Source organism: Perca fluviatilis, chromosome 10 (genome assembly GCF_010015445.1).
Source record: "Perca fluviatilis chromosome 10, GENO_Pfluv_1.0, whole genome shotgun sequence".
Lineage (NCBI taxonomy): Eukaryota > Metazoa > Chordata > Actinopteri > Perciformes > Percidae > Perca > Perca fluviatilis.
In genome coordinates this window covers 27,933,702-27,956,638 of record NC_053121.1, presented here as the reverse complement: position 1 = coordinate 27,956,638, position 22,937 = coordinate 27,933,702, and the positions used below count along the sequence as shown (strand labels likewise).

At 37.0% G+C, this 22,937-nt stretch overlaps 4 protein-coding genes across 5 annotated transcripts in view; all 4 read left to right on the top strand.

The window, feature by feature from the left end:
- The window catches only part of LOC120566986, a 37,203-nt gene extending 25,918 nt beyond the window's left edge, over positions 1 to 11,285 (top strand). Inside the window, exons 2-6 of the mRNA XM_039813754.1 lie at positions 9,820 to 10,125; positions 10,237 to 10,584; positions 10,725 to 10,865; positions 10,956 to 11,014; positions 11,122 to 11,285. Of these exons, the coding sequence (XP_039669688.1) occupies positions 9,820 to 10,125; positions 10,237 to 10,584; positions 10,725 to 10,865; positions 10,956 to 11,014; positions 11,122 to 11,253 (986 nt within the window). The 3' untranslated portion in view covers positions 11,254 to 11,285. The remainder of the gene's footprint in view (positions 1 to 9,819; positions 10,126 to 10,236; positions 10,585 to 10,724; positions 10,866 to 10,955; positions 11,015 to 11,121) is intronic.
- LOC120566991 lies at positions 945 to 4,383 on the top strand. 2 transcript variants are annotated; one of them, XM_039813759.1, is made up of 6 exons: positions 945 to 1,035; positions 2,391 to 2,723; positions 2,962 to 3,318; positions 3,476 to 3,607; positions 3,747 to 3,802; positions 3,915 to 4,383. In XM_039813759.1, the coding sequence occupies exons 2-6, from the start codon at positions 2,687 to 2,689 to the stop codon at positions 4,047 to 4,049; spliced, it is 717 nt and encodes a 238-aa protein (XP_039669693.1). In that variant the 5' UTR covers positions 945 to 1,035; positions 2,391 to 2,686; the 3' UTR covers positions 4,050 to 4,383. The 2 variants fall into 2 exon arrangements, with proteins under 2 accessions (XP_039669693.1, XP_039669694.1); XM_039813760.1 differs by lacking the exon at positions 945 to 1,035 and having other exon boundaries at positions 2,305 to 2,723.
- Positions 11,286 to 14,292: 3,007 nt separating the features above from the next.
- LOC120566990 lies at positions 14,293 to 16,582 on the top strand. Its single transcript, XM_039813758.1, has 6 exons — positions 14,293 to 14,335; positions 14,489 to 14,818; positions 15,354 to 15,710; positions 15,797 to 15,922; positions 16,279 to 16,340; positions 16,445 to 16,582. Exons 1-6 carry the CDS (start codon positions 14,293 to 14,295, stop codon positions 16,565 to 16,567), a joined length of 1,041 nt encoding a protein of 346 aa, XP_039669692.1. The 3' UTR covers positions 16,568 to 16,582.
- A 3,521-nt stretch (positions 16,583 to 20,103) lies between these two features.
- Positions 20,104 to 22,345, top strand: LOC120566988 (signal-regulatory protein beta-2-like). The gene is made up of 6 exons (XM_039813756.1): positions 20,104 to 20,146; positions 20,270 to 20,599; positions 21,135 to 21,491; positions 21,578 to 21,703; positions 22,058 to 22,119; positions 22,223 to 22,345. The coding sequence occupies exons 1-6, from the start codon at positions 20,104 to 20,106 to the stop codon at positions 22,343 to 22,345; spliced, it is 1,041 nt and encodes a 346-aa protein (XP_039669690.1).
- The last annotated feature ends 592 nt before the right edge of the window (positions 22,346 to 22,937 follow it).

The following is a 22,937-nucleotide window of genomic DNA, read 5'->3' as shown; positions in this document are numbered from 1 at the left end:
AGGACTCCGGGGAGTAAAGTCCCCAGAGCTAGGTTAGTAACAAGCATTTCTGGAACAGGATGCATACAAAAGGAAAGACATGAAAAAAGAGAGGAGAGAGCAGCTCAGTGTCTCATAGGAAGGAAGGAACTTCCCCGGCAGTCTAGAATTATAATAGCATGACTAAGAGAGGCACCAGGGTGGGACAAGTGAATGATTAGCACCTCCCATTCCCATCTCTGACAGCAACTACCAATGAAATGCACTGGTCATATAGTGTGACTGGGGCTATGTGTGTGTGTGTGTGTGTGTGTGTGTGTGTGTGTGTGTGTGTGTGTGTGTGTGTGTGTGTGTGTGTGTGTGTGTGTGTGTGTGTGTGTGTGTGTGTGTGTGTGTGTGTGTGTGTGTGTGTGTGTGTGTGTGCGTGTGCACGTGTGTGTGTCTTTTACCTTCTGATATAAGTTGTTGTTATAAATGTTGAAATATTCATACAAATAATATAGTGGTATTCCTTGCCTTTAAAAAATAGAAGGTAAAACTGCCTTTCTCCTGAGGCCAAAACAGAAAGTGAGAAAGGTACAAAAGCCCTTAACACTTTAAATTGAAGCACAACCACAAAGTTTCCATGCATCATTTGTGGTGACTATAAATGTGTCTTTATCTGTTTCTGTTTACGTGAAAGTACAAGTTGTGTTATGGCAGATACGTTGTCTCTGTTTATTTTTATTCTCTATACTATCTTTCAAGTTGGCAATAAACCTCTTCTCTGTTTTGGTAATTTTTTAATGCCAGAGTTTGTGGTGTTTAACAGGACTGTATTATATAGTCAGGCATTCCTGTCCACATTATAGTGAGGGTGTCAACCAATAAAGGATGGTTGCACAGGATTGTTTTATGTTAATTACCTTGTTAATCACAGCGTTATTTTATTTGTGACTTTCTCCCTCAGATAAAAATATGCAGGTCAGTAACTGTAAATCACCTCGAGGTGAATTTGTTCCTGTGATACTGTGAGAGAGTCTTTCTGCTGCTGCCTTTCATCACCACTGAAAAGAAGTGAGTATAGAGGATGGATGGTTTGAAAGCCCTCCTCTGTATGCTGTGCTCTTCCTGCTGAAGTGACTGACAGGCAGAGTTGGGGGGTCATCATTAATGATGTGGAGCATCTGAACTGGCTGGCTCTTACAATATATAAGATGGCTCCTCTGTTTTAGTGTGTCACTTCAGCAAATGCACACATATCAACATTAAATTCATTTTTAACTGAGGGCTACTGTTGTAACTGTTGTAGTATTTTTTTTATCATGCCTAGACATAGGCCTATATATTTAGAGTTACAGTACAGGTGATGCATTCATATTTAAAGATTAGTGCTATCAGTGCCTTTTTTAAAATAGCTTCTGAAAAAAGTTAATTATGTATCTTCTGTTTGTTAAATCATTTGAGTTTCACTCAAATATGGCGGCAGGGATGTAAAAAAGAGCAAATTATTAATGTCCAATCAAACACAGAAGAGGTATTCAATGCACAGAACCATTTATATGCTAAATATCTGCACAAATACAGGCACCCAATGGCATAAACACACAAAAAATACGCTTGGACCCTCAGGAATTTCCGCGGCATTTCAGGCTTGATGCTCTTTCTTCGACGGCATTCCATTCAGAAAATCCGGACAAACTATGTATGTTGAATTAAAATTGTTTTGCATGGGTTTGCACTGGCAATCTAATCTAATCCCAAAACTTTTTAGGAGCCATGCTTTGGCAACAAAGCAACAGGATCTCAGGAAATTTCATTTTTGAATATATAAATCCTACAATCCCTAAATGTAATATGCTCTATGGTCTCCTTTGGCATACATTTATATTGGACCTTTCTGCTGTGTGTCATTTCCGTCCATCAGTGGGTTTGGAAATGTATTCCAGGAACTCTGCATGGCAAACTGGAGACGTCAATGTTAAAAGACACATTTACCTGTATTTAGTTTCAGTGTCAAATATAGAAACTCACCATGAAACATGAAACAAAGTGCTGTTGGTGTTGTTTTCATGTGTTTAGGTTGGAAAGATGGTTGATATTATTTCCACTGTGGTGGTACAGTGAAAGGCTAACATAACGAGAGGCCAACCTCTGACATTGTTCCCTCCCACTTGATATGATTACTTTAAGGTGCATTATCTTCTGATCAATTTATTTTAAGTGCAGTTACAAGTCGAACAACCAGAAAATGATAACCATATTTTATTTTCTGCTGATGCTCAGAGTCGGCCGTAAGTATATGTTGAAATGTTAGATTTACTCCAGATATATATTGAATGCATTGTCATGTTCTCAAAGTGATTTGGCAGGACATAGATGATTCTTTCTCTGTTGTTTATCACTCATCTGTGTTTCTCTATTATTTTTAGGATGCATAGGTGATCAGATCTTTGAGACAAAGACTGTTGGTGTTGGAGAGGATGTGACTTTAAATTGTAACCGGCAGAAATCTGAGTACACAGGAGCCTTGTTTTGGATCAGACTAGTTTCTGGAAACTTTCCTGAATTCTTGGCAGGAACACTTGCCATTAATTTTGATGTTGTTAACAAGACTCCTCACTTTTCAGCAAAACAAGAACCTGGAACATTTATTCTGCATATTAATAAAGCAAAACCGAGCGATACTGGAGTTTACTACTGCATAAAGGTAGAAAGACAGACCGAAATGACATTTTTGAATGGAACACTTCTGAGAATCAAAGGTAAATACAATTCAGCAAACAGACCTTTCACATTCTTTAAAAAAAGGAATAATTCTGCTTTTATCAAACACCATTGATGATAGCAGATTAAATGCTTAAAATGTTCCTATATGTTATATAAGGATACGTTTGAATTGTTCAAAGGAAAGTGTTTTATATTAGAAATTTTTCACATTTATTGTTTTCTTCTTCATCAAAGGGAGTAAAGCAATTTTACTTTCATCTTTATATTTCCCAGAATCAGAACTTAATATTACTGCCATCATCCAAGACCATCCATCTGTTCCAGTCCATCCAGGAGACTCAGTGACTCTTCAGTGTTCAGTCCTCAGGGACTCTGAGAAGAAAACATGTCCCGGTGAACACGGTGTGTTCTGGTTCAGAGCCGGATCAGATGAATCTCATCCCAGTTTAATTTATGCTCATGGAAACCACGGTGATGAATGTGAGAAGAGTCCTGAGGCTTACTCTCCACAGAAATGTGTTTACAACTTCTCTAAAATCGTCAGCTCCTCTGATGCTGGGGCTTACTACTGTGCTGTGGCCACATGCGGGGAGATTTTATTTGGAAGTGGAACAAAACTGGACATTGAAGGTACCTGCAGAACATTTTTATATAAATCATTACTAATCATTAATTTGTTTTTGAAAACATTAAGATGATGTATCACAAAACATTTGTTCCTATTGCATTATGAAATCTTGTCAAAATAGATGCTAACTTTTATTATTTGCTCCTTATATTGTTTCAGCATTCAACGTGTGGGATTTGCAAAAGTTCAACACAGTTCTGTTTGTGTTATGTGCAGCTTTTGCTATAAGTCTGATCATTATTGCCTTCTTGATTTATACCATCAAGAAGAAAACTTGTGATTGCTGCAACGGTAATCTTACATTTCTCATACATCAATCTATTAAACAGCATTTTGCAAAAGTTAACTTCACAGGATTTACATTTCTAATTTGTGTAAATTAACCTCTGGCATCATCATCTTAAATCTTTCTTTTTATTTCTTAATACAGCTGCCGATCTGCAAACAAATGCTGCAACAGCCAGCGGTGATCAGCAAAGTCAGCAGGTAAGGCACATAAAGAAAGGATGACAATGGGGGAAAAAAATAGTGGCATATTTTCTCTCTAACATATATTAAAATATTTTGTCTCATAATATTTTTCCATATATTTCCTCAGAGAGACACTGACTTATTGGCTTATTCTGCACCAACCTTTAACAAAAGGAAAACTGGCAGAGCAGAGAGAAGGAATGTTAAAACAGCGGAGGGAGAGACAGTCTACACAGATGTCAGGACTCTAGTGATCGATTAATAATCATCTGGCTTTGCTTATTAAAGATAATATGATTCTTATCTGGCACACTGTAAATATGCTGCTTAATATTCACATCTGAGCAGTAACAATATTTTATCTGAATAACCTTAACAAATGTTAAATCTGATTGCAATAATTGTATGACTTTTTTTATAAAAGGGAATGTCATGATGCAAAAATCTTTTGTATTGACTTTTGGTGATATTCTACAGCACTCTTTCTTTATTAAAGTCTTTGAAGAAGTTTATAGTGCTACCATTCAAACAGACTGTTTGACAGATTGACCTTGAAAGAGCGCGGTTAAAGTGTAACTCTCGCCAAAATGCAACCTAGGGTCTTTTTGTGAGTTCATGTGTAGAGCCCCTGGTGATACTTCAAGCAAAGTTTCATGTTGTGTCGAGCCTTCTTAGTGTTTTAAAAATAGCAATTTTGATGCTATCATAGCAGTGCCCCTAGCACTCCCATTCAAAAGACCATTTGACCGAAAACGATAATACGGTTAATCTTAAAAGTGGCGCTTCCGTCCTAATTATGTTTTTAAACGAAAGTTTGACTCGGGTACATTCACAAAAAGACCATGGGTTGCATTTTGGCTAGAGTTACACTTTAAGGAAGGTTTCCTATCCGTCTCTTTTGTCTGACATGCAGTTTCAGGCTGTTTACTTCTCATATATGTTTCAATGCAATTGTTAAGGTGCACCATTTTCAGGCTTTTTAAAAGTTTTGTTTTCTATTTGCTTTTATTATGGTAAATTTTGTTTCATTTTTAAATATGTAGTCATGATTTGTTTATGTTGAAAATAACTTTAATTGCTCTCATGTATACTCATGCACTCTAAAAAATAATATTGGTTGGTTTTCTTTTTTAATGTGTAACAGTAGAAATAAATACCCAGTAGGCTATAATGGCCCAATCATATTGTATCATCAATCATATTGCTTAATGTTTCTTACTTATGCTTGCTCATGCTGATCTTTTTCACACTTATATCAATTCATTTTCCTAATTTTCATTAGTATTTATAATTCTCAGCGCAAACATGTTCCTCACATTTGCTCGTGAAAAAATAAAAACACAGACTACTTACATGCTGATTTATGATGGGTTAGTGACAATATTTGTGTGTAGTTGGTTTCTGAGATGTGTCTGTGCTGATTTTGTTTGAGTGTGACTGTTACTGTTAGATGCAGAGAGTTACACACAGTCTGAGGAGGACAGAGGTGAAGGAAGGCCTAGTTATAAGAACAGACAGATTGAGAAGCATTAGGAAAATGGACGCTGATGAAATGGACTAAATCTACACAATATGTCACTCATTGGACTAACAACACTAACTCATGCCGATAGCAATTCGTATGCCAAATGTTTATTTCAGCCACAATAGTAGCATGGCTCTGTCGGTCAGTCAGTTACTTTGGTTCAGACTGAAATATCTCAGCAAATGTTGGATGGATTGCCATGAAAGTTCGTAGAGTCAAGGTTTCCAGGCGATGTTTCCTAATAAGTATTTTGATCTCCTAACTTTTCATCTAGTGCCATGAGCAGGTTGACATAGTTGGTGTTGTGTGTAATGTGTTACTGAACGGAGTGCAGTGCAATGTACACAGTGATGTAAGAATTACATGGCAGGGGCAGACAGCTCTGTGTCCCGCAGTTAAGATGCCAAACATAAACTGCAGCATCACCAGTTCATGTCAGTGAACTGCTTTGTAACTGGCCACCACAACTTCCTACATAAATATACATTATGAAAAAATGTCAGAGGTCAACCACTCAACTAAATAAACTCCTCCCTCTTTCTGTTCTGACAGCACTTTGTAAAGGCCTTCTTCATGTCTGTCATGAGAATAACAAGCAAAGCCACATGCAACAGCTACACTGACAGACATAAGCTGTGGTGGGCCATTTCTCCACCCTTTGACCAACCATCAAGGCTGTTTACTCAGAACAGACCTGACTATGGGCTTCAACAGGATGTGTAGTGAGGGAAGAGCTACTAGAGGCTTCAGCAGGCTATATTTAATTCAACAAACTCAAATGATTGATTTACTTACTACTCTTACTTATTAATGTGCTCATTCAAAATACAAATCATGTCTTTCTTTCTTGTGTTTTCAAAGATACAACTACAATCGTATGCATCTGCATCTGAAAATATCACAGATGTATATTATTTTTTTTTGTTTTTTATATTTTTTCCTTTAATATAAATGTAACAGATTCCTCAATGACCCACCTGTAAACAAGCAAACAACCTTCCCCCTGACAACAACAAAAACAAACAAACGCAGGTGTTGATAAAAAAAAAAAAATAGTATGCAAACAAAAACGTGACTTTACCCTTGCTGTAAGTTGTTGTGATATTATTAATAGTCATGAAAGTGTGACTGTTGTGTTTTTCCACTTGCCTTTTTTAAAACAGAAGTCAGCTTCCTGATGCTAAAACAGTGAGAAAGGTAGAAAAAAGCCCCTCTGTTTTGACACCTCAAGTTTGAAAGCCCAACCACAGCAATGCTGAAGTTTCCATGCATCATTTGTTTATCAGTGGTGACTGAACATGTATCTATCTGTGTCCGTCTGTGTTTCTCAGGTGCAAGCAGTGCTGTGCACACTAAGAAAAAGCAGATGGTACAAAGCAGTACACAAAGTACATGAAAGTATATTCTGCTTTTGTTTAAATTACATTTTACTTTTCCTGCGTTCTTTCATTTGTATGTTATGTGTACAGGGCAGAGATGGCAAAAGTACTCACTTCCCGTACTTAAGTAGAAGTACAGATACTTGTGTTAAAAAATACTCTGGTAAAAGTAGAAGTACTGATTTAACTTCTTTACTTAAGTAAAAGTAACAAAGTACAGGCTTTGAAATGTACTTAAAGTATAAAAGTAAAAGTAGGCTTGCGAATGACAACCACTTTTTATGCAAAGCTACCTGGACCACACACGTTACTAGAGTGCAAGCTGAGAAACTTCAGTGGACATAAAAACCAGGCTCTTTATATGCCATTGTCTACATTTTAAATGGATGTCTGCCAAACATCACATATATGATTATTGTGACAGAGACTGGGACTCCAGCTTAATAAGATTCTGACTGAGTAGCAAGATATGAATTCAATTGTGATTCTGTGAGAATTCACAGATCCAGTTTCTCTTTTTTAATGGTCCCCTTAACATTTAAAGGAATCTACATGTATGTGTGTGTGCTCAAATATAGAAAGAAAATAAAGGATACAATATGAATTACTAAACATAGATTAATTAAGAAGTTCCCCATACTTTTAGAGTTACACAGCACATTGGCCAGGAGTCATACTTGATGCCTCCTAACCTATCTCAAACATCTCTCTCAGATAAGGCCAGGGATGATTGGGAATGTCTTGCTGCTTGTCTGCCTAATCTCTGGGATCTCTGGGATCTCCGTTTTCTTCATTTTCAATCATGTCGCCGTCCATACTACTAGTGCTAACGTTACCACCATCATGCTGCAATTATTTGCCGCAAATGAATGCAGAATGCGGCCGAATCTGTCGAGTCGTCTTGTAGTGGTGCGTTACATGCAACGTAGCCTACAGTATATTCCCATCCAATTAGATTGAATTCAGTATTGATCACGTGAAAAATAATAACGGTAACTCCAGTGAAATTATTTGAAATTTGCTAGTGAGGACTAGATTAGGACCGTATTTAAAGCTGATGCTGGTTTAAAACTTCTCCCCAGGTGTGTCTGTAAAACACGGACAACTTCTCTTTTTTGATGCTTGGGAATGACGTTGCGTGTAGCAACGTGGAAACCTAGCTAACAGGTGAAGAACACAAACAACTAAATCACTAGCTAACCTACTTTAACTGTGCAGGAACTATAGACCAATACAACAACAGGCTTACATTAACTGACAACATATGTATTACGACTTTACAGTTCTCAAGGACACACGCACTCAACTGATTATCCGCCGACAGCAGTCTCTTTCTTTTTTTCTCACTTTTTCTGTGTATGCACGCGCCCGCCATCGGGTGTGAGGCGCTGTCCGCTTATTCTCCGACATTACGACACTTCTTGTACAAAACTAAAGTAACGAGCCAATTTTTAAAATGTAAGGAGTAGAAAGTACCGATATTCGTGTTAAAATGTAAGGAGTAAAAGTAAAAAGTCGCCACAAAAAAAAATAGTAAAGTAAAGTAGAAATATCCGAAAAATCTACTTAAGTACAGTAACGAAGTATTTGTACTTCGTTACTTCCCATCTCTGGTACAGGGGCTGGAAACAACATTGTGTCAGGGGATAAGGATTTAACTGTATGGTCATTTTTTATTGTCCAGCAACACTTGTAATAAGAACAACTTTATTGTTAAACCACATGATGAAGCGATGAAGGCCCCAAACCACAACGCAGCGGTCTGACAAATGTTTTGTGCTAGAAACCCCCACTCTATTTTGGTAAAATCTCGTGTTTGAGGTGTACTGGACTGCATTAACTTGTCAGATGTTCCTTTCACTGTAAAAAGCTTCCTTTTTATTAAAAAATAAATAAAAATAAACCATGCTGTCTCACGACAAGGTCTTGGGTTCAAATCCAATATTATTTTATCTCCTCCCAGGTTTACATGGATTACCTACTTCAAATCGAAACATGCAGGTCAGTTGAATCAAAATTTCTGCTCCAGCCTTTTACCTCACTGAGTAGGAATTTAGCAGGTATAGTGGTAGGATGGTGTAACCCCCCCACCCCCTGTCTGCTGTGTTGTAGCGTTAGGTCTGGCTATTTCAGACTACATTCACAATCAGACTGCTCCTCTGTAATACTGTCACAAATACTTTTTTTTTATTAAATTCCTATTTAAAGCTGCTACGGTCAATATATTCATATTGGACTAACTGTATGTGAGAGAGGCTGCATGCAAAAACAAAACCACAGAGTCAAAACCTGACCCTGCTGCTCCCCTCGGCTCTTCAGAGGGTTTCAGCATCATTCCGCTCGTTGTTGACTCTCACCGCTCTCATCAAAGTTTTCTGCTACTGTAGAGGTGGAAATCACAAATAACTTTCATTCAATCATTTAGCATATGTTAATCCTGACTTTCATCATTGTTGTTTTTTGCCAATATTTCATAAACCAAGTAGTTTTAGTTGCTCAACCTCAATCATAACATAACCATGTTGTGAAAATAAAATAAATAAAAAGAGCGCATTGAACGTTTGAAAATATCATCATTGAACGTAATCTTGGGTTTGCAGAACAAGCCCAATGGAATACTAAAGATGTACAACTCAGAAATGTATTGTATCATATTGTTTCTTTGCTTTTCGTTTTTGGATAACTGTAGTTCACATTAAGATCAAATCATCTGTTGTGTTTACTGTGTCAGTTATAGAAACCCACCATGAAACATGAAACCAACGGATGCTGTTGTTGTTGTTGTCATGTGTTTAGGTTGGAAATATGGTTCATTTCATTTCCACTGGGGTGGTAAACTCTAACATAATGAGGGGCCAATCAAATTGCCCTGACACTGTTCCCTCCCACTTGATGTACAGATTGCGATGAATCATTTCATAATGTGATCTAAATTACAGCAGTCTCAAGTGGAATAACCTGGAAATGATGATTGTGGTTTATTTACTGCTGATACTCAGAGTGGGGCGTAAGTATATGTTAGAAATATCAGATTGACTCCAGATGTATATTTAAAGTATTGTTATTATTTTAGAGTAATACAGTTTAACTATTTCTCCATTGTTAATGTAATATATATATATTTTCAGGATGCACAGATGATCAGATCTTTGAGACCAGGACTGTTGGTGTGGGAGGCGATGTGAGACTGACTTGTCCTCGCAAGTCTACGGGAAGCTTGTTTTGGATCAGGCTCGTTTCTGGAGAATTTCCTAAAGTCTTAGGAAAAACATTTAGCTTTGAGAGTGATCCTCGCATTACCGCCACAGAGGAGCCCGGGACATTTGTTCTGCATATTGCAAAAGCAAGGCTAAGTGATACTGCAGTTTACTACTGTATGAGAATACATCAACACAACTTCACATTTTTGAAAGGAGCAGACCTGAGAGTTGAAGGTAAATGCATTCCTTAATTTCATTACAGAGTTATTCTTAAAAAGTATGGGGACAGTTGTCTTTTGTTTGAAAATCAATGTTTGAAGTTTTAAACTTTATTACATTTCCTAGGACCAGAACCTGATCCCACTGCTGTCCCTCCATCTGATCCAGTCGGTCCAGGAGACTCAGTGACTCTGCAGTGTTCAGTCCTCTCGGACTCTGAGAACAAGACGTGTCCAGAAGAACAAAGTGTGTTCTGTTTCAGAGCTGGATCACATCATTGTGGCCCAGGTTTTAATTATACTCAAGGAAACAGTGTTGAAGAACATGAAAAGAATCCAGAGGGACTCTCGACAAAGAAATGTATCTACAGCTTCTTTAAGAACGTCAGCTCCTCTGATGGCGAGACTTATCACTGTGCTGTGGTCACATGTGGGGAGATATTTTCTGGAAACGGATCAAAACTCGAAACTGAAGGTAACTGCATCATATTTAAATGTAATAAGATAATTAGAATATGTGTGTGTTCGATTAAGGTCAAGTGCCACAACATTAAATATGTATGAATTACTCTTAATTACACTTTCACTAATTGTTAACTTTTCATATTGTGTCAGCAGTCAACATGCAGGACTCTCAGAAGGACCATACAGTTATCTGTCTGTTAGGTGCTGCTTTGGCTATAAGTCTGATTGTTATAGCCTTTCTCATTTATTCAATCAAGAAGCTCAAGAAAAAATCTTGTGGTTGTTGCAACAGTAAGCAAAGTCACTCATACATATAACCATCAAACGGTGTTTGGCAAATGTGGATTCACATTAATGCTGTGTTTTTATTTTATAATACAGCTGCTGTTGGACTGCAAACAAATGCTGCAACAGCCAGTGGTCATCAGCAAAGTCAGCAGGTAAGGTATATGAAGGAAAGATGTAGCTGGAAAGTTATCAGTATGTTTTTCTCTCTGCATGTGTAAAAATATGTCGTCTCATAACAGTTTTTCTTACATTTTCTCAGACAGATGAGGACTTGGTTTATTCTGCACCAATCTTTACCAGTAGGAAAGCTAGCAAAGGAGGGACAAGGGATGCAAAAACAGAGGAGGAAGAGAGTGTCTACTCTGACGTCAGGGCTCTGGGGTTGGAATAACACTCTAAACACTAGATTTGCTACTCATTTCTGTCTGCACATGGTAAAAATAAAAGTACCTCTAAAGTTGGTAAATAATTCTTTATTTTAGATAATAAAAAACATGTAATAGCTTATATTTCATCTGAGATTATATTTATCTGTTTTGTAAAAGTAATACAATAGTTAAGCATTTTAGTAATAAACCTGTGCTGTAGGGATCCCATATCTATAAACATTTGTTTAATTCTTATCAAAGTTTTTAAACTCTGAGAAAATTAGCTTATCTTTCCCTTTGTACATCATGAACTTTCAAGTCTGTTATCTTCCTCCATTAGCCTACATTACGCGCGCTGTCTTTGTCAATGCTATGCAAAGGTACTGTACTAACAGGAATTGGTGGTTGTGTATTGTTGCTTTCTTCTTAATAAATAAATAAATATACTTTATGAAGAGCTACCAAACTGATAATGAAATTAAAGACTTGTTTATGGAATGACTGCAACTTAACATAAACGACTATTAAAAGTAATTACTCGGTAGATTCAAATACTGGTATATTACATTACTTTTATAGTTTTTACTCATTTCAGCATTAGTAACAAAACATGGTGATGCAATCCAGATTCATGCCAAATTAAAAAAATTCCCCGCATTGGGTGTGACTAATAGATATAAACACATGAGTAACTTAAGCTAGCCCTGAAATTATAAAATTTCCGCTGTTTCGTTATTTTTCTTTTGTTTATACGTAGGGACTTGTACATGACATATGAAGTACGGCTACTCAAAACTAAAAAAATCAGTGCTAGTATTCCATAGCGGAGGGTACTGACCCACTTCAAGCAATGCAGTATAGCATACTTTGGTTTTGCTCACAAAGGTCAGCACAACCCAGGTCAAAGTTCAACAAATTTGAACTTTTGACACAGTGCTGCTCTAAACACCATATATATCAGTGTAAGACCATTGCAACACACCACATACACAGTATAGAGAAGGCTAGCACAAAAGTTGTTTTTCCATAATAATGTAAATACGGCTTATGACTCAAAGTAATAAACCCAGAACTGAACCTTGTGGCACTCCATAGGGAATGTTCAAAAAAAGAAAAAATCTTCTTGGACCCTTGTAAGCAGCATAGACTCTAGTCAGTTGGTCCATTGGTCAGTCAGTTCAACACTTTGGTCCAGACGGAATATCTAAAAAGTTATTGAATGGATTGCCATGGAATTTGGTACAAATATCCATGGTGTCCAAAGGATGAACTCTAACAATTCAATTCAATTCAATTTTATTTATAGTATCAAATCATAACAAGAGTTATCTCGAGACACTTTACAGATAGAGTAGATCTAGACCACACTCTATAATTTACAAAGCCCCAAGAATTACAGTAATTCCCTCAAGAGCAAGCATTAGCAGTGGCTATTGCGACAGTGGCGAGGAAAAACTCCCTTTTAGGAAGAAACCTCGGCAGACCCAGACTCTTGGTAGGCGGTGTCTGACGGTGCCGGTTGGGGGTGTGATGAACAGTGGCGTAATAGTCAAGGTTAGACATCACCTGACATTTGTTTCTTACACCACATGTGTTACACCCAAGTATTTTGCTGCTTGTCAGCATGTTATAGCATTGTCATTATGAGCATGTTAGCATGCTGATGCCTAAGTACAGTACAGCCTCACTGAGCCGCTAACATGACTGTAGACTATTAGTCTTGTTTTGTTTTTATCATAGCCATAAATATAATTTTTCTGTTTTAACAAAACAATATCCACACCACCAAGAGATGAAGAAAGAGTATAAACAGAATATAAGTAAAATAAACTGCATGCTTTCTGGCATTATGGGTTTGTTTGTGTTCAAGTGGTCAGAGGTCACTGGTAAATCTGACCCATTAAGTGTACTACTGAAAACCCTCTGTAGATAAACTTAAAACAAGGCATACATTCTAGCACTCTTGTTATCACACTGGACTTGTATGAAAGTTGTTACACACAACCATTCCATGTCAAAGAGAACACAACATATTCCATGCCCTTCGCCTGGCATCATGGCGGTACCGAAAGTCGGAAGAAAGCGGCAGAGTCCTGTTTGATTATGACTCTGTCACATAAAAGCAAGTGCCTTGAAGTGGAAGGTGGTAAAATATGTGGACAATTTATTAAATACAAAAATCCCAGGAATTTTAAAGTACATTTGAGAAGCGTGCACAAAGAGGCTAACCTAGCTTACCTTAAAAAGGTAAAGGAGAACGCAAAGCCCCCTTTCCCCGAAACAGAAGCTAACCCTGGTACAGGGCATGGATGTTTGGGTACAGGGCCAGGCAGCATGACGGAGACAACCGTAGGACAGCGAACACTACAGGCGTGCTTTCACCAGCGACCCGATAGCTGCAAATCTTTTTGAATCTTGCCCCTGACAAATAACCCATATTACAATAAAAGACTAAAACTAAGCATTTTCAAAAAATAAAAACTAAACTAACCTAGCAAAACCGCTTTCAAAAACTAAAAAATAAAAAGTAAACTGAATTTGAAAACAAAAAGTAAAAACGAAATAAAAATAAAAACTAATGAAAAATGCAAAACTATAATAACCTTGCTGGTGATGCTTTGTTTTCTGACATGAAGCACAATGTAACTCATTTGACAGCTAGTCTATGCTTTTGTAAATCTAGTTTTCTTTTTACACATTTTACAATACCTTTGGTCCAACACCTTTTAATGGAATGTCATCCTTTTTTTATTTGTTATACCTATTATGGAATAGTTGTCCAATTCTGTTGTCACAATTTTACAATTGTATCCAGTAAAAACTACGAAGGCAATCCGCTGTCTTTAACCCTCATTGGAAGTGTGTGAAGACAAGAATGAGGTGACATGCTTCTCAAAGGCCAGGATGAGACCAATGTGACAGGAAGTGCACTTTTGAATATTTATTCTGTGATAACCAATCAGATGCATTTGACAGTGTGACATACATTATCATGGCCCTGTGACATCACCCATTTTCTCACTGAAATGCCAACAATTTTTCTAACAAGACACAATGTCAAGATGATCCTGTTATGGGTTACACTGCTTGTTCTTCATCAAGGATGTAAGTGCTACTTTATTCTGTGCAAGTATTCAGTTAAGAATTTGCATGCCAACTAGCTACTGTGGATATGGAGGTTTTGCATGCTAAATGGTATACATCATACACTAATTGTCATTTATTTTTTCATGTATTGTATGTTTTCATTTATTTTAGATTCGCTAGTTCCAGTTAGCACAGTTAGACTTGGTGAACCTGCAACCTTCACGTGTGCTCTCCATTATAAGGAGACTGGCCGTCCACAGCTCGACTGGTACAAGCAGAGTGCCGGGGAAACTCTGAAATTAATTGTGACAAAGCGTGAATCTACAAAACCTGAGTATGCACCAGAGTTTTCTGAATCAAGAATGAAAATGAACAATGATAACAATTTTAGCAACCTGACCATTCTGAAGACAATCCAAGAAGATGAGGGAATGTATCACTGTACATCCACGGAGCGGTATACAAGTCCTGTATGGAGTGGGACATATTTGTTAATAAAAGGTAATTATGATCTACTTTTATAGAGTTTGGCAAATACCTCAGACACTGATCCAAACCTTCACTTTGGTAATGTTTAAGAAAAATAACTGTTTAAGGATCACAAGCCTGTTTTGAAAGAATCTAAAAACTTCCCATGTCAATCCAATTAAATATACAGACACAGGTCATTTAATTATTTCCAAATGTTTGTGAGTAACTGATTGTTGCTGTGTATGTGTTGTCTTACTTATTTGACAAAATAATCTTTTCAACCACTTAACACTAAACATGTTCCTGTGTTTTTTCCAACACATCCTCATATCTAAACGACAGAATAGGTTGATTGTCAATGACTCCCGTAGGTCCAATCAATGTTTCAACAACCGTATTTTACTCTGAGAACACATGCACTGGACGAAAAGGGCTATAAATTTGCTACATTTCAGCAGAGTATCATGTAAAATTTACTAAAGTCGCATTTGAGATATACTTAAATTCTACTTTGGCTTTCAAAATGTGCTTGGAAATCTTTTTAACACAGTTTTGTATGACGCAGAAAACACTCAGAGGACATCAAACTATACTGTTGTTCAGTGGCCGACAGTATCAGATCCAGTCCGTCCAGGAGACTCTGTGACTCTCCAGTGTTCAGTCCTCTCCGACTCTGGGAACAAGACGTGTCCAGGAGATGACAGTGTGTTCTGGTTCAGAGCCGGATCGAATAAATCTTATCCGGACATCATCTACACTGATCGAAGAAGACATAATGAATGGGACAAGAGATCTGACACTCAGAAGAGTTGTGTTTATCGTTTTTCTAAGAACATCAGCTCCTCTGATGCCGGGACTTACTACTGTGCTGTGGCCACATGTGGGGAGATATTATTTGGAGATGGAATTAAACTGCAAATCGGTATGATTCTGTGTTCAACACTGGAGGTGATATTCAAAACATGTTAATAACATCTTCACTGATACGTTTTTTACTTTGTTATCTAGAGCGAACAGCAAGTGTTGAATTTATTGCGCTGGTGATAGCAACAGTCTGCTTGGTCATTTCTATGACTGGAAACATTTTTTTCATCTGTTACCGAACTTCAACACCAGTATGTTCACAATTTAAAGGTAAGTTGTGTTGACTGAGTCAGAAATTTTAATTTGCTGATGGTCTTACTTAAAAAGTTTATATAGTGTAGAAAGTGTAACAGACAGGACATGACGAACCTCAACTTCATGTTGTTGGATTAAATAATAGATATCAGTAGAAGTCAGTTATTTTCACACATTATTAATAAATTAATGTATCAGCAGACATTTTGCGTTACGTTAAGCTTTACCTTTGCTGTACACAATGTCATTAATTAAGGATAGCTTCCAATTTTATTCATTTCTTTTTATTAATTAAAACCTTTTGCCAGCTGAGGAACTTTATTGAAAACTTAGATTCAGTATATAAGATTTCTGATTTCTTTTATCATTAGGAATAGAAAGCGCCTCTTCCCAAGCAAGACATGACAACTCAAGACAATCAGTACATGATATTGTAAGTAACAATACCAAATGACATTTGTTGGTATTTCATAAACACAATTACTCACAGCACCATTTAACAACATTAATACAATCATCCTTTTATTTGCTGCACAGCCTGAATATGGATTTGATCTGAACTATGCTGCATTGCATTTCTCTGGAAAAAAACCTACAAGAGGAAGGAAGAAGACAGAGTTGAAAACTGAAGAAAGTGTGTACTCTCAAGTTAAATGCTGAATGTGAATGTGTCTATAAAATCATAAAGGTTGGTTTAGAGTACTATGATGATCATTTTAAACGTTGTGGGTTCCCCTCTAACTTTTTTGAGAGTGAGGTGTTTTATACCAAGAGTCAAATTCATAGCATTTACCATTATTTGATCCTTGCATCATGTTATGTGTCTGTATGTGTTGTCATTCTTTTATCTTCAAAATGTTAACCTTTAAAGAGTAAGATCCTTTTTGTTAACATGAAACAGCCCTGAAATTATTATCAGGGCTGTTCCAACAATCACCACGCTGATTTGGTTGAAATAACACCTTGATACACCAATTTTAATGTGAAAATATGCTGGGTCTATACACATTTATTACACATAAATGTTAATCACTAGAGAGTCATCGAGTCTCCTGGACGGACTGGATCTGATACTTTTGGCCACTGCACAACATATAGTTTAAAGCGCCCATATTCTGCTCATTTTCAGGTTCATAATTGTATTTTGAGGTTTGACCAGAATAGGTTTACATGGTTTCATTTTCAAAAAACACCATATTTTTGTTGTACTGCACATTGCTGCGGCTCCTCTTTTCACTCTGTGTGTTCGGGTTTCTATTTTAGCTACAGAGTGAGACATCTCACTACTGTACTATCTTTGTTGGAATTCGCACATGTGCAGTAGCTAGGTAAGGATCACATCAGCTAGCTAGCTGTTTCTCTAACTTCAGTCAGTACAAGGCAGGATTAGCCGGGAGACTTCTTCTAAATGAGAGCGCACTTCCAACTTTGTGTGGAATACCTGCAGAACAGGGACATGTAAGTAGTTCTTTTGTAGATTATGGGGAACTCGTGTGTGTTGTAGCAGTGTTTTGCCATTGAGAACGAAGGGGCTGGTAAAGGTGCACAGTTCTGAGACGCTATATACATATATAAAAAATAAAAAGATAACTATGGTTTTATATACAGTGTGTGATATGCAGTGTGAAGTAATGATATTGCACAGTAATGAAACTGCACAGAATTATCAAAAGTTTACGATCACCACAAATTTTAAAATATTAAAAAGTTTTTAAGAATAGTTCAAATGTAACATGGATTTGACGTAATACTCTGCAGAAATATTAACAAATACATTTTCCAGGACATTAATTAGATAGTTAACCTCAACATTGACTAAACAGAGTCATATACCTAACACAACATTTTGATTGAATATTTGAAATGTATTGTATATTGTATGATGAATTTAGAAATCCTCTCCAAAAATGCTTGGTGACACAAAGTCAAGTTGTTTTTCTTAAGAAACATAAACACAGTAAGCCAGGGGTCCCTAAACTTTTTTCTGTGAGGGCCAAATCATTTTCCATTTCTCTAATGGGGGGCCGGGTCGGTCTGTGACAAAAAGTTACATGGGCAGGAGTGACTAACAGTATTATTGTGGAGATTCTTTTATGATTTTAAATATATTTAGTATGCCTCCTAAATCTAGATTAATGTTAGATTATTATTTCGTTATGCACTGCACAGACAAAGGAACATTACTTTTCAAGAGAAATACACCCTATTAAAAGAGCATTATTACTATCATAATGAAATTGTTTCATATTTATTGCTATTGAAATCAAAACATACATACATTCAGTGTGAACTGTGGGCTTGCTTCTGGCTGGTGAGATGTCCAATGTCAGGTTCATTTCCTGTCACAGCCAGTCTCAAAGACTGATGCAAATGTTCATCAGTTAGTCTTGATCTCAGGGGAGTTTTCATCAGTTTCATACGTGAAAAGGTTTGCCCACAGATATACGTGCTGCCAAAAAGTGTGGACATCTTCATTGCATGCCTTTTGATTTTTGGGTATGTCTCGTTAGGGACGGCAGCATAGAATTCAATGGGACTGTTGGGTTTAAATGCGTCTTTCAAAACATCACAATTCTGTAACTCAGCCAACTCAAAATGAAAAGAAGGCAGGGCTTCGTCAATGTCGACAGCAAAGGGGTTCTGGAAAAGGTGGATTTCTTTAGCGTGGACATGTAGCTCACGGAATCGCACAACAAACTCCGCCTTAAGCATTTCCAGCGCTTCCACAGACTTTTTAGCTGGGAATGGGGCCTCTGGTTTCTCAGCTGAGAGGCGTTGGGTAGTAGGGAGATGGGTGAAGTCTTGTTTTTGCACTTTTCCCACAAGCAGTGTTAGTTTCACCTCAAATACTTTTATGTGGGCATACGTGTTGCATACTAGTTTCCCCTTGCCTTGGAGCTGCACGTTGAGGCTGTTCAACATTTCTGTCACGTATGTTATAAAGGCAAGGTCCCATTTCCATTCTGTATCGATCAGTTCTGGGACAGTTTTTCCCTTTGTCAGAAGAAAGGCGTTGATTTTGGGTAGCAGCTCATAAAAAACGCCTCAAAACTCTGCCCTGGCTTAACCTTCAGACTTGTGTGTGGTAAAGCACATCTCCGTGCGCAGACTCTAGCTCGGAGAGAACTGCTTGGAACTGCCTGTGTTTAAGTCCGTTTGCTCTGATGAAGTTTATACAGACACTAGCACCTTCATGACAGATTCCCACTTCAGAACTTTGCAGCACAGAAGTTAACCCCAGTACAGGGCATGGATGTATGGGTACAGGGCCAGGCAGCATGATGGAGACAACCGTAGGACAGCGAACACTACAGGCGTGCTTTCACCTGCGACCCGATAGCTGCTGGTTAGTAAATACGCAGGAACACCAAAAGCGGGAGGAAGCGTGGAATAAAATGTGTATTGATACTGGGATGTCTACACAACTGTGTGAGTCGATTGACTTCAAAAAGTTCGCCATTTTTCTCGAACCGAAGTTCAAAACACCTGTTCATGTATGTCTTCTTTAGTCCATTGGCTATTTAGGTTTTTGCATGGCACTCTTGTGTAGACTGTTCACATATTTGTGCTCATCATCTGTACATTTCATGTACTGGTGTGATTGTTGAATACATTGTGAATACATATTTCTAAAATTGTATGATGTTTTTGTTGAGTTATTATTACACAACACTTTTGCTGACCTTTTTGTATCTTGCCCCTGACAAATAACCCATATTACAAAAAAAAGAGTCAAACTTACACAAAAACTAAGCATTTTCAAAAAAATAAAAAGTAAACTAACAAAACCGCTTTAAAATTAAAACTAAACTGAATTTGAAAACAAAAATTCAAAACGAAATAAAAATAAAAAACAAATGAAAAATGAAAAACTATAATAACCTTGCTGGTGATGCTTTGTTTTCTGACATGAAGCACAATGTAACTCATTTGACAGCTAGTCTATGCTTTTGTAAATCTAGTTTCCTTTTTACACATTTTACATTTTACTTTGGTCCAACACCTTTTAATAGAATGTCATCCTTTTTTATTTATTATACCTATCATGAAATTTGTTGTCCAATACTGTTGTCACATTTTCACAATTGTATCCAGTAAAAAATACTAAGTGTGTGAAGAGAAGAATGAGGTGAAATGCTTCTCAAAGGCCAGGATGAGACCAATGTGACAGGAAGTGCACAAGACACAATGTCAAGATGATCCTGTTATGGGTTACACTGTTTGTTCTTCATCAAGGATGTAAGTGCTACTTTATTCTGTGCAAGTATTCAGTTAAGAATTTGCATTTGCATGACAAATGTTATACATCATACACTAATTGTCTTTTTTTTTTCATGTATGGTATGTTTTTATTTATTTTAGATTCGCTAGTTCCAGTTAACACAGTTCGACTTGGTGAACCTGCAACCTTCACGTGTGCTCTCCATTATAAGGAGACTGGCCGTCCACAGCTCGACTGGTACAAGCAGAGAGCCGGGGAAACTCTGAAATTAATTGTGACAAAGCGTGAATCTACAAAACCTGAGTATGCACCAGAGTTTTCTGAATCAAGATTGGAAATGAAAAATGATAACAATTTTAGCAATCTGACCATTTTGAGGACAATCCAAGAAGATGAGGGAATGTATCACTGCACATCCACGGAGTGGCTTACAAGTCCTGTATGGAGTGGGACATATTTGTTAATAAAAGGTAATTATGATCTACTTTTATAGAGTTTGGCAAATGCCTCAGACACTGATCTAAACATTCACTTTGGTAATGTTTAAGAAAAATAACTGTGTAAAGATCAAAAGCCTGTTTTGAAAAAATCTAAAAACTTCCCATGTCAGTCCAATTAAATATACAGACACAGGTCATCTAATTATTTCCAAATGTTTGTGAGTAACTGATTGTTGCTGTGTATGTGTTGTCTTACTTATTTGACGAAATAATCTTTTCAACCACTTAACACTAAACATGTTCCTGTGTTTTGTCCAACACTTTCTCATATCTAAATGACAGAATAGGTTGATTGTCAATGACTCCCGTAGGTCCAATCATTGTTTCAACAACTGTATTTTACTCTGAGAACACATGCACTGGACGAAAAGGGCTATAAATTTGCTACATTTCAGCAGAGTATCATGTAAAAACTATTAAAGTCACATATGAGATATACTTAAATTCTACTTTGGCTTTCAAAATGTGCTTGGAAATCCTTTTAACACAGTTTTGTATGATGCAGGAAACACTCAGAGGACATCAAACTACACTGTTGTTCAGTGGCCGACAGTATCAGATCCAGTCCGTCCAGGAGACTCTGTGACTCTCCAGTGTTCAGTCCTCTCCGACTCTGGGAACAAGACGTGTCCAGGAGATGACAGTGTGTTCTGGTTCAGAGCCGGATCAAATAAATCTTATCCAGACATCATCTACACTGACGGAAGAAGACATAATGAATGTGACAAGAGATGTGACACTCAGAAGAGTTGTGTTTATCGTTTCTCTAAGAACGTCAGCTCCTCTGATGCCGGGACTTACTACTGTGCTGTGGCCACATGTGGGGAGATTTTATTTGGAGATGTAACTAAACTGCAAATCGGTATGATTCTGTGTTCAACACTGGAGGTGATATACAAAACATGTTAATAACATCTTCACTGATACGTTTTTTACTTTGTTATCTAGAGCGAACAGCAAGTGTTGAATTTATTGCGCTGGTGATAGCAACAGTCTGCTTGGTCATTTCTATGACTGGAAACATTGTTTTCATCTGTTACCGAACTTCAACACCAGTATGTTCACAATTTAAAGGTAAGTTGTGTTGACTGAGTCAGGAATTTTTATTCGCCGATGGTCTTACTTAAAAAGTTTATATAGTGTAGAAAGTGTAACAGACAGGACATGACGAACCTCAACTTCATGTTGTTGGATTAAATAATAGATATCAGTAGAAGTCAGTTATTTTCACATTATTCATAAATTAATGTATCAACTGACATTTTGTGTTACGTTAAGCTTTACCTTTGCGGTACACAATTTCATTAATGAAGGATAGTTTCCAATTTTATTCATTTCTTTTTATTAATTAAAACCTTTTGCCAGCTGAGGAACTTTATTGAAAACTTAGATTCAGTATATAAGATTTCTATTTTCTTTTATCATTAGGAATAGAAAGTGCCTCTTCCCAAGCAAGACATGACAACTCAAGACAATCAGTACATGATATTGTAAGTAATGATACCAAATTACATTTGTTGTATTTCATAAACATAATTACTCACAGCAGCTTTTAACAACATTAATACAATCATCCTTTTATTTGCTGCACAGACTGAAGATGGACCTGATCTGAACTACGCTGCATTGCATTTCTCTGGAAAAAAACCTACAAGAGGAAGAAAGAAGACAGAGTTGAAAACTGAAGAAAGTGTGTACTCTCAAGTTAAATGCTGAATGTGAATGTGTCTATAAAATCATAAAGGTTGGTTTAGAGTACTGACCTCTTACAATGATGATCATTTTAAACGTTGTGGGTTCCCCTCTAACTTTTTTGATAGTGAGGTGTTTTATACAAGAGTCACAATCATAGCATTTACCATTATTTGATCCTTGCATCATTTTATGTGTTGTCATTCTTTTATCTTAGAAATGTTAACCCAAGCTGGTTTCACTTGCAGAAGACCTGATCTTGAAACAGAAACTCCACTCTCAATGGTCTAACTAACTTAATACAGAACATGTACTTGCATAGATCCACATACTTCTCAATAGAAGAGCCCCAGGTACACATCATAGGCCTGAGCCATGACAGATGACATATCAATCTCTTTGTATCCATCAATTTTAAAAAAGCTACCTCAAATCATTCACAATTGATATGGTCATAGATCAATGTTCAGAATATATCAGAAAAAAATATGTTGTTTAAACCTTTAGTATGATGTAATTGTAATTCATGTTCATTCTTTCATTTAAAAGTAAAATAATAAACTCTGCTATAATCTATGAAGTATTAAAGGATCGGTTCACGTTTTTAGTTATTGGT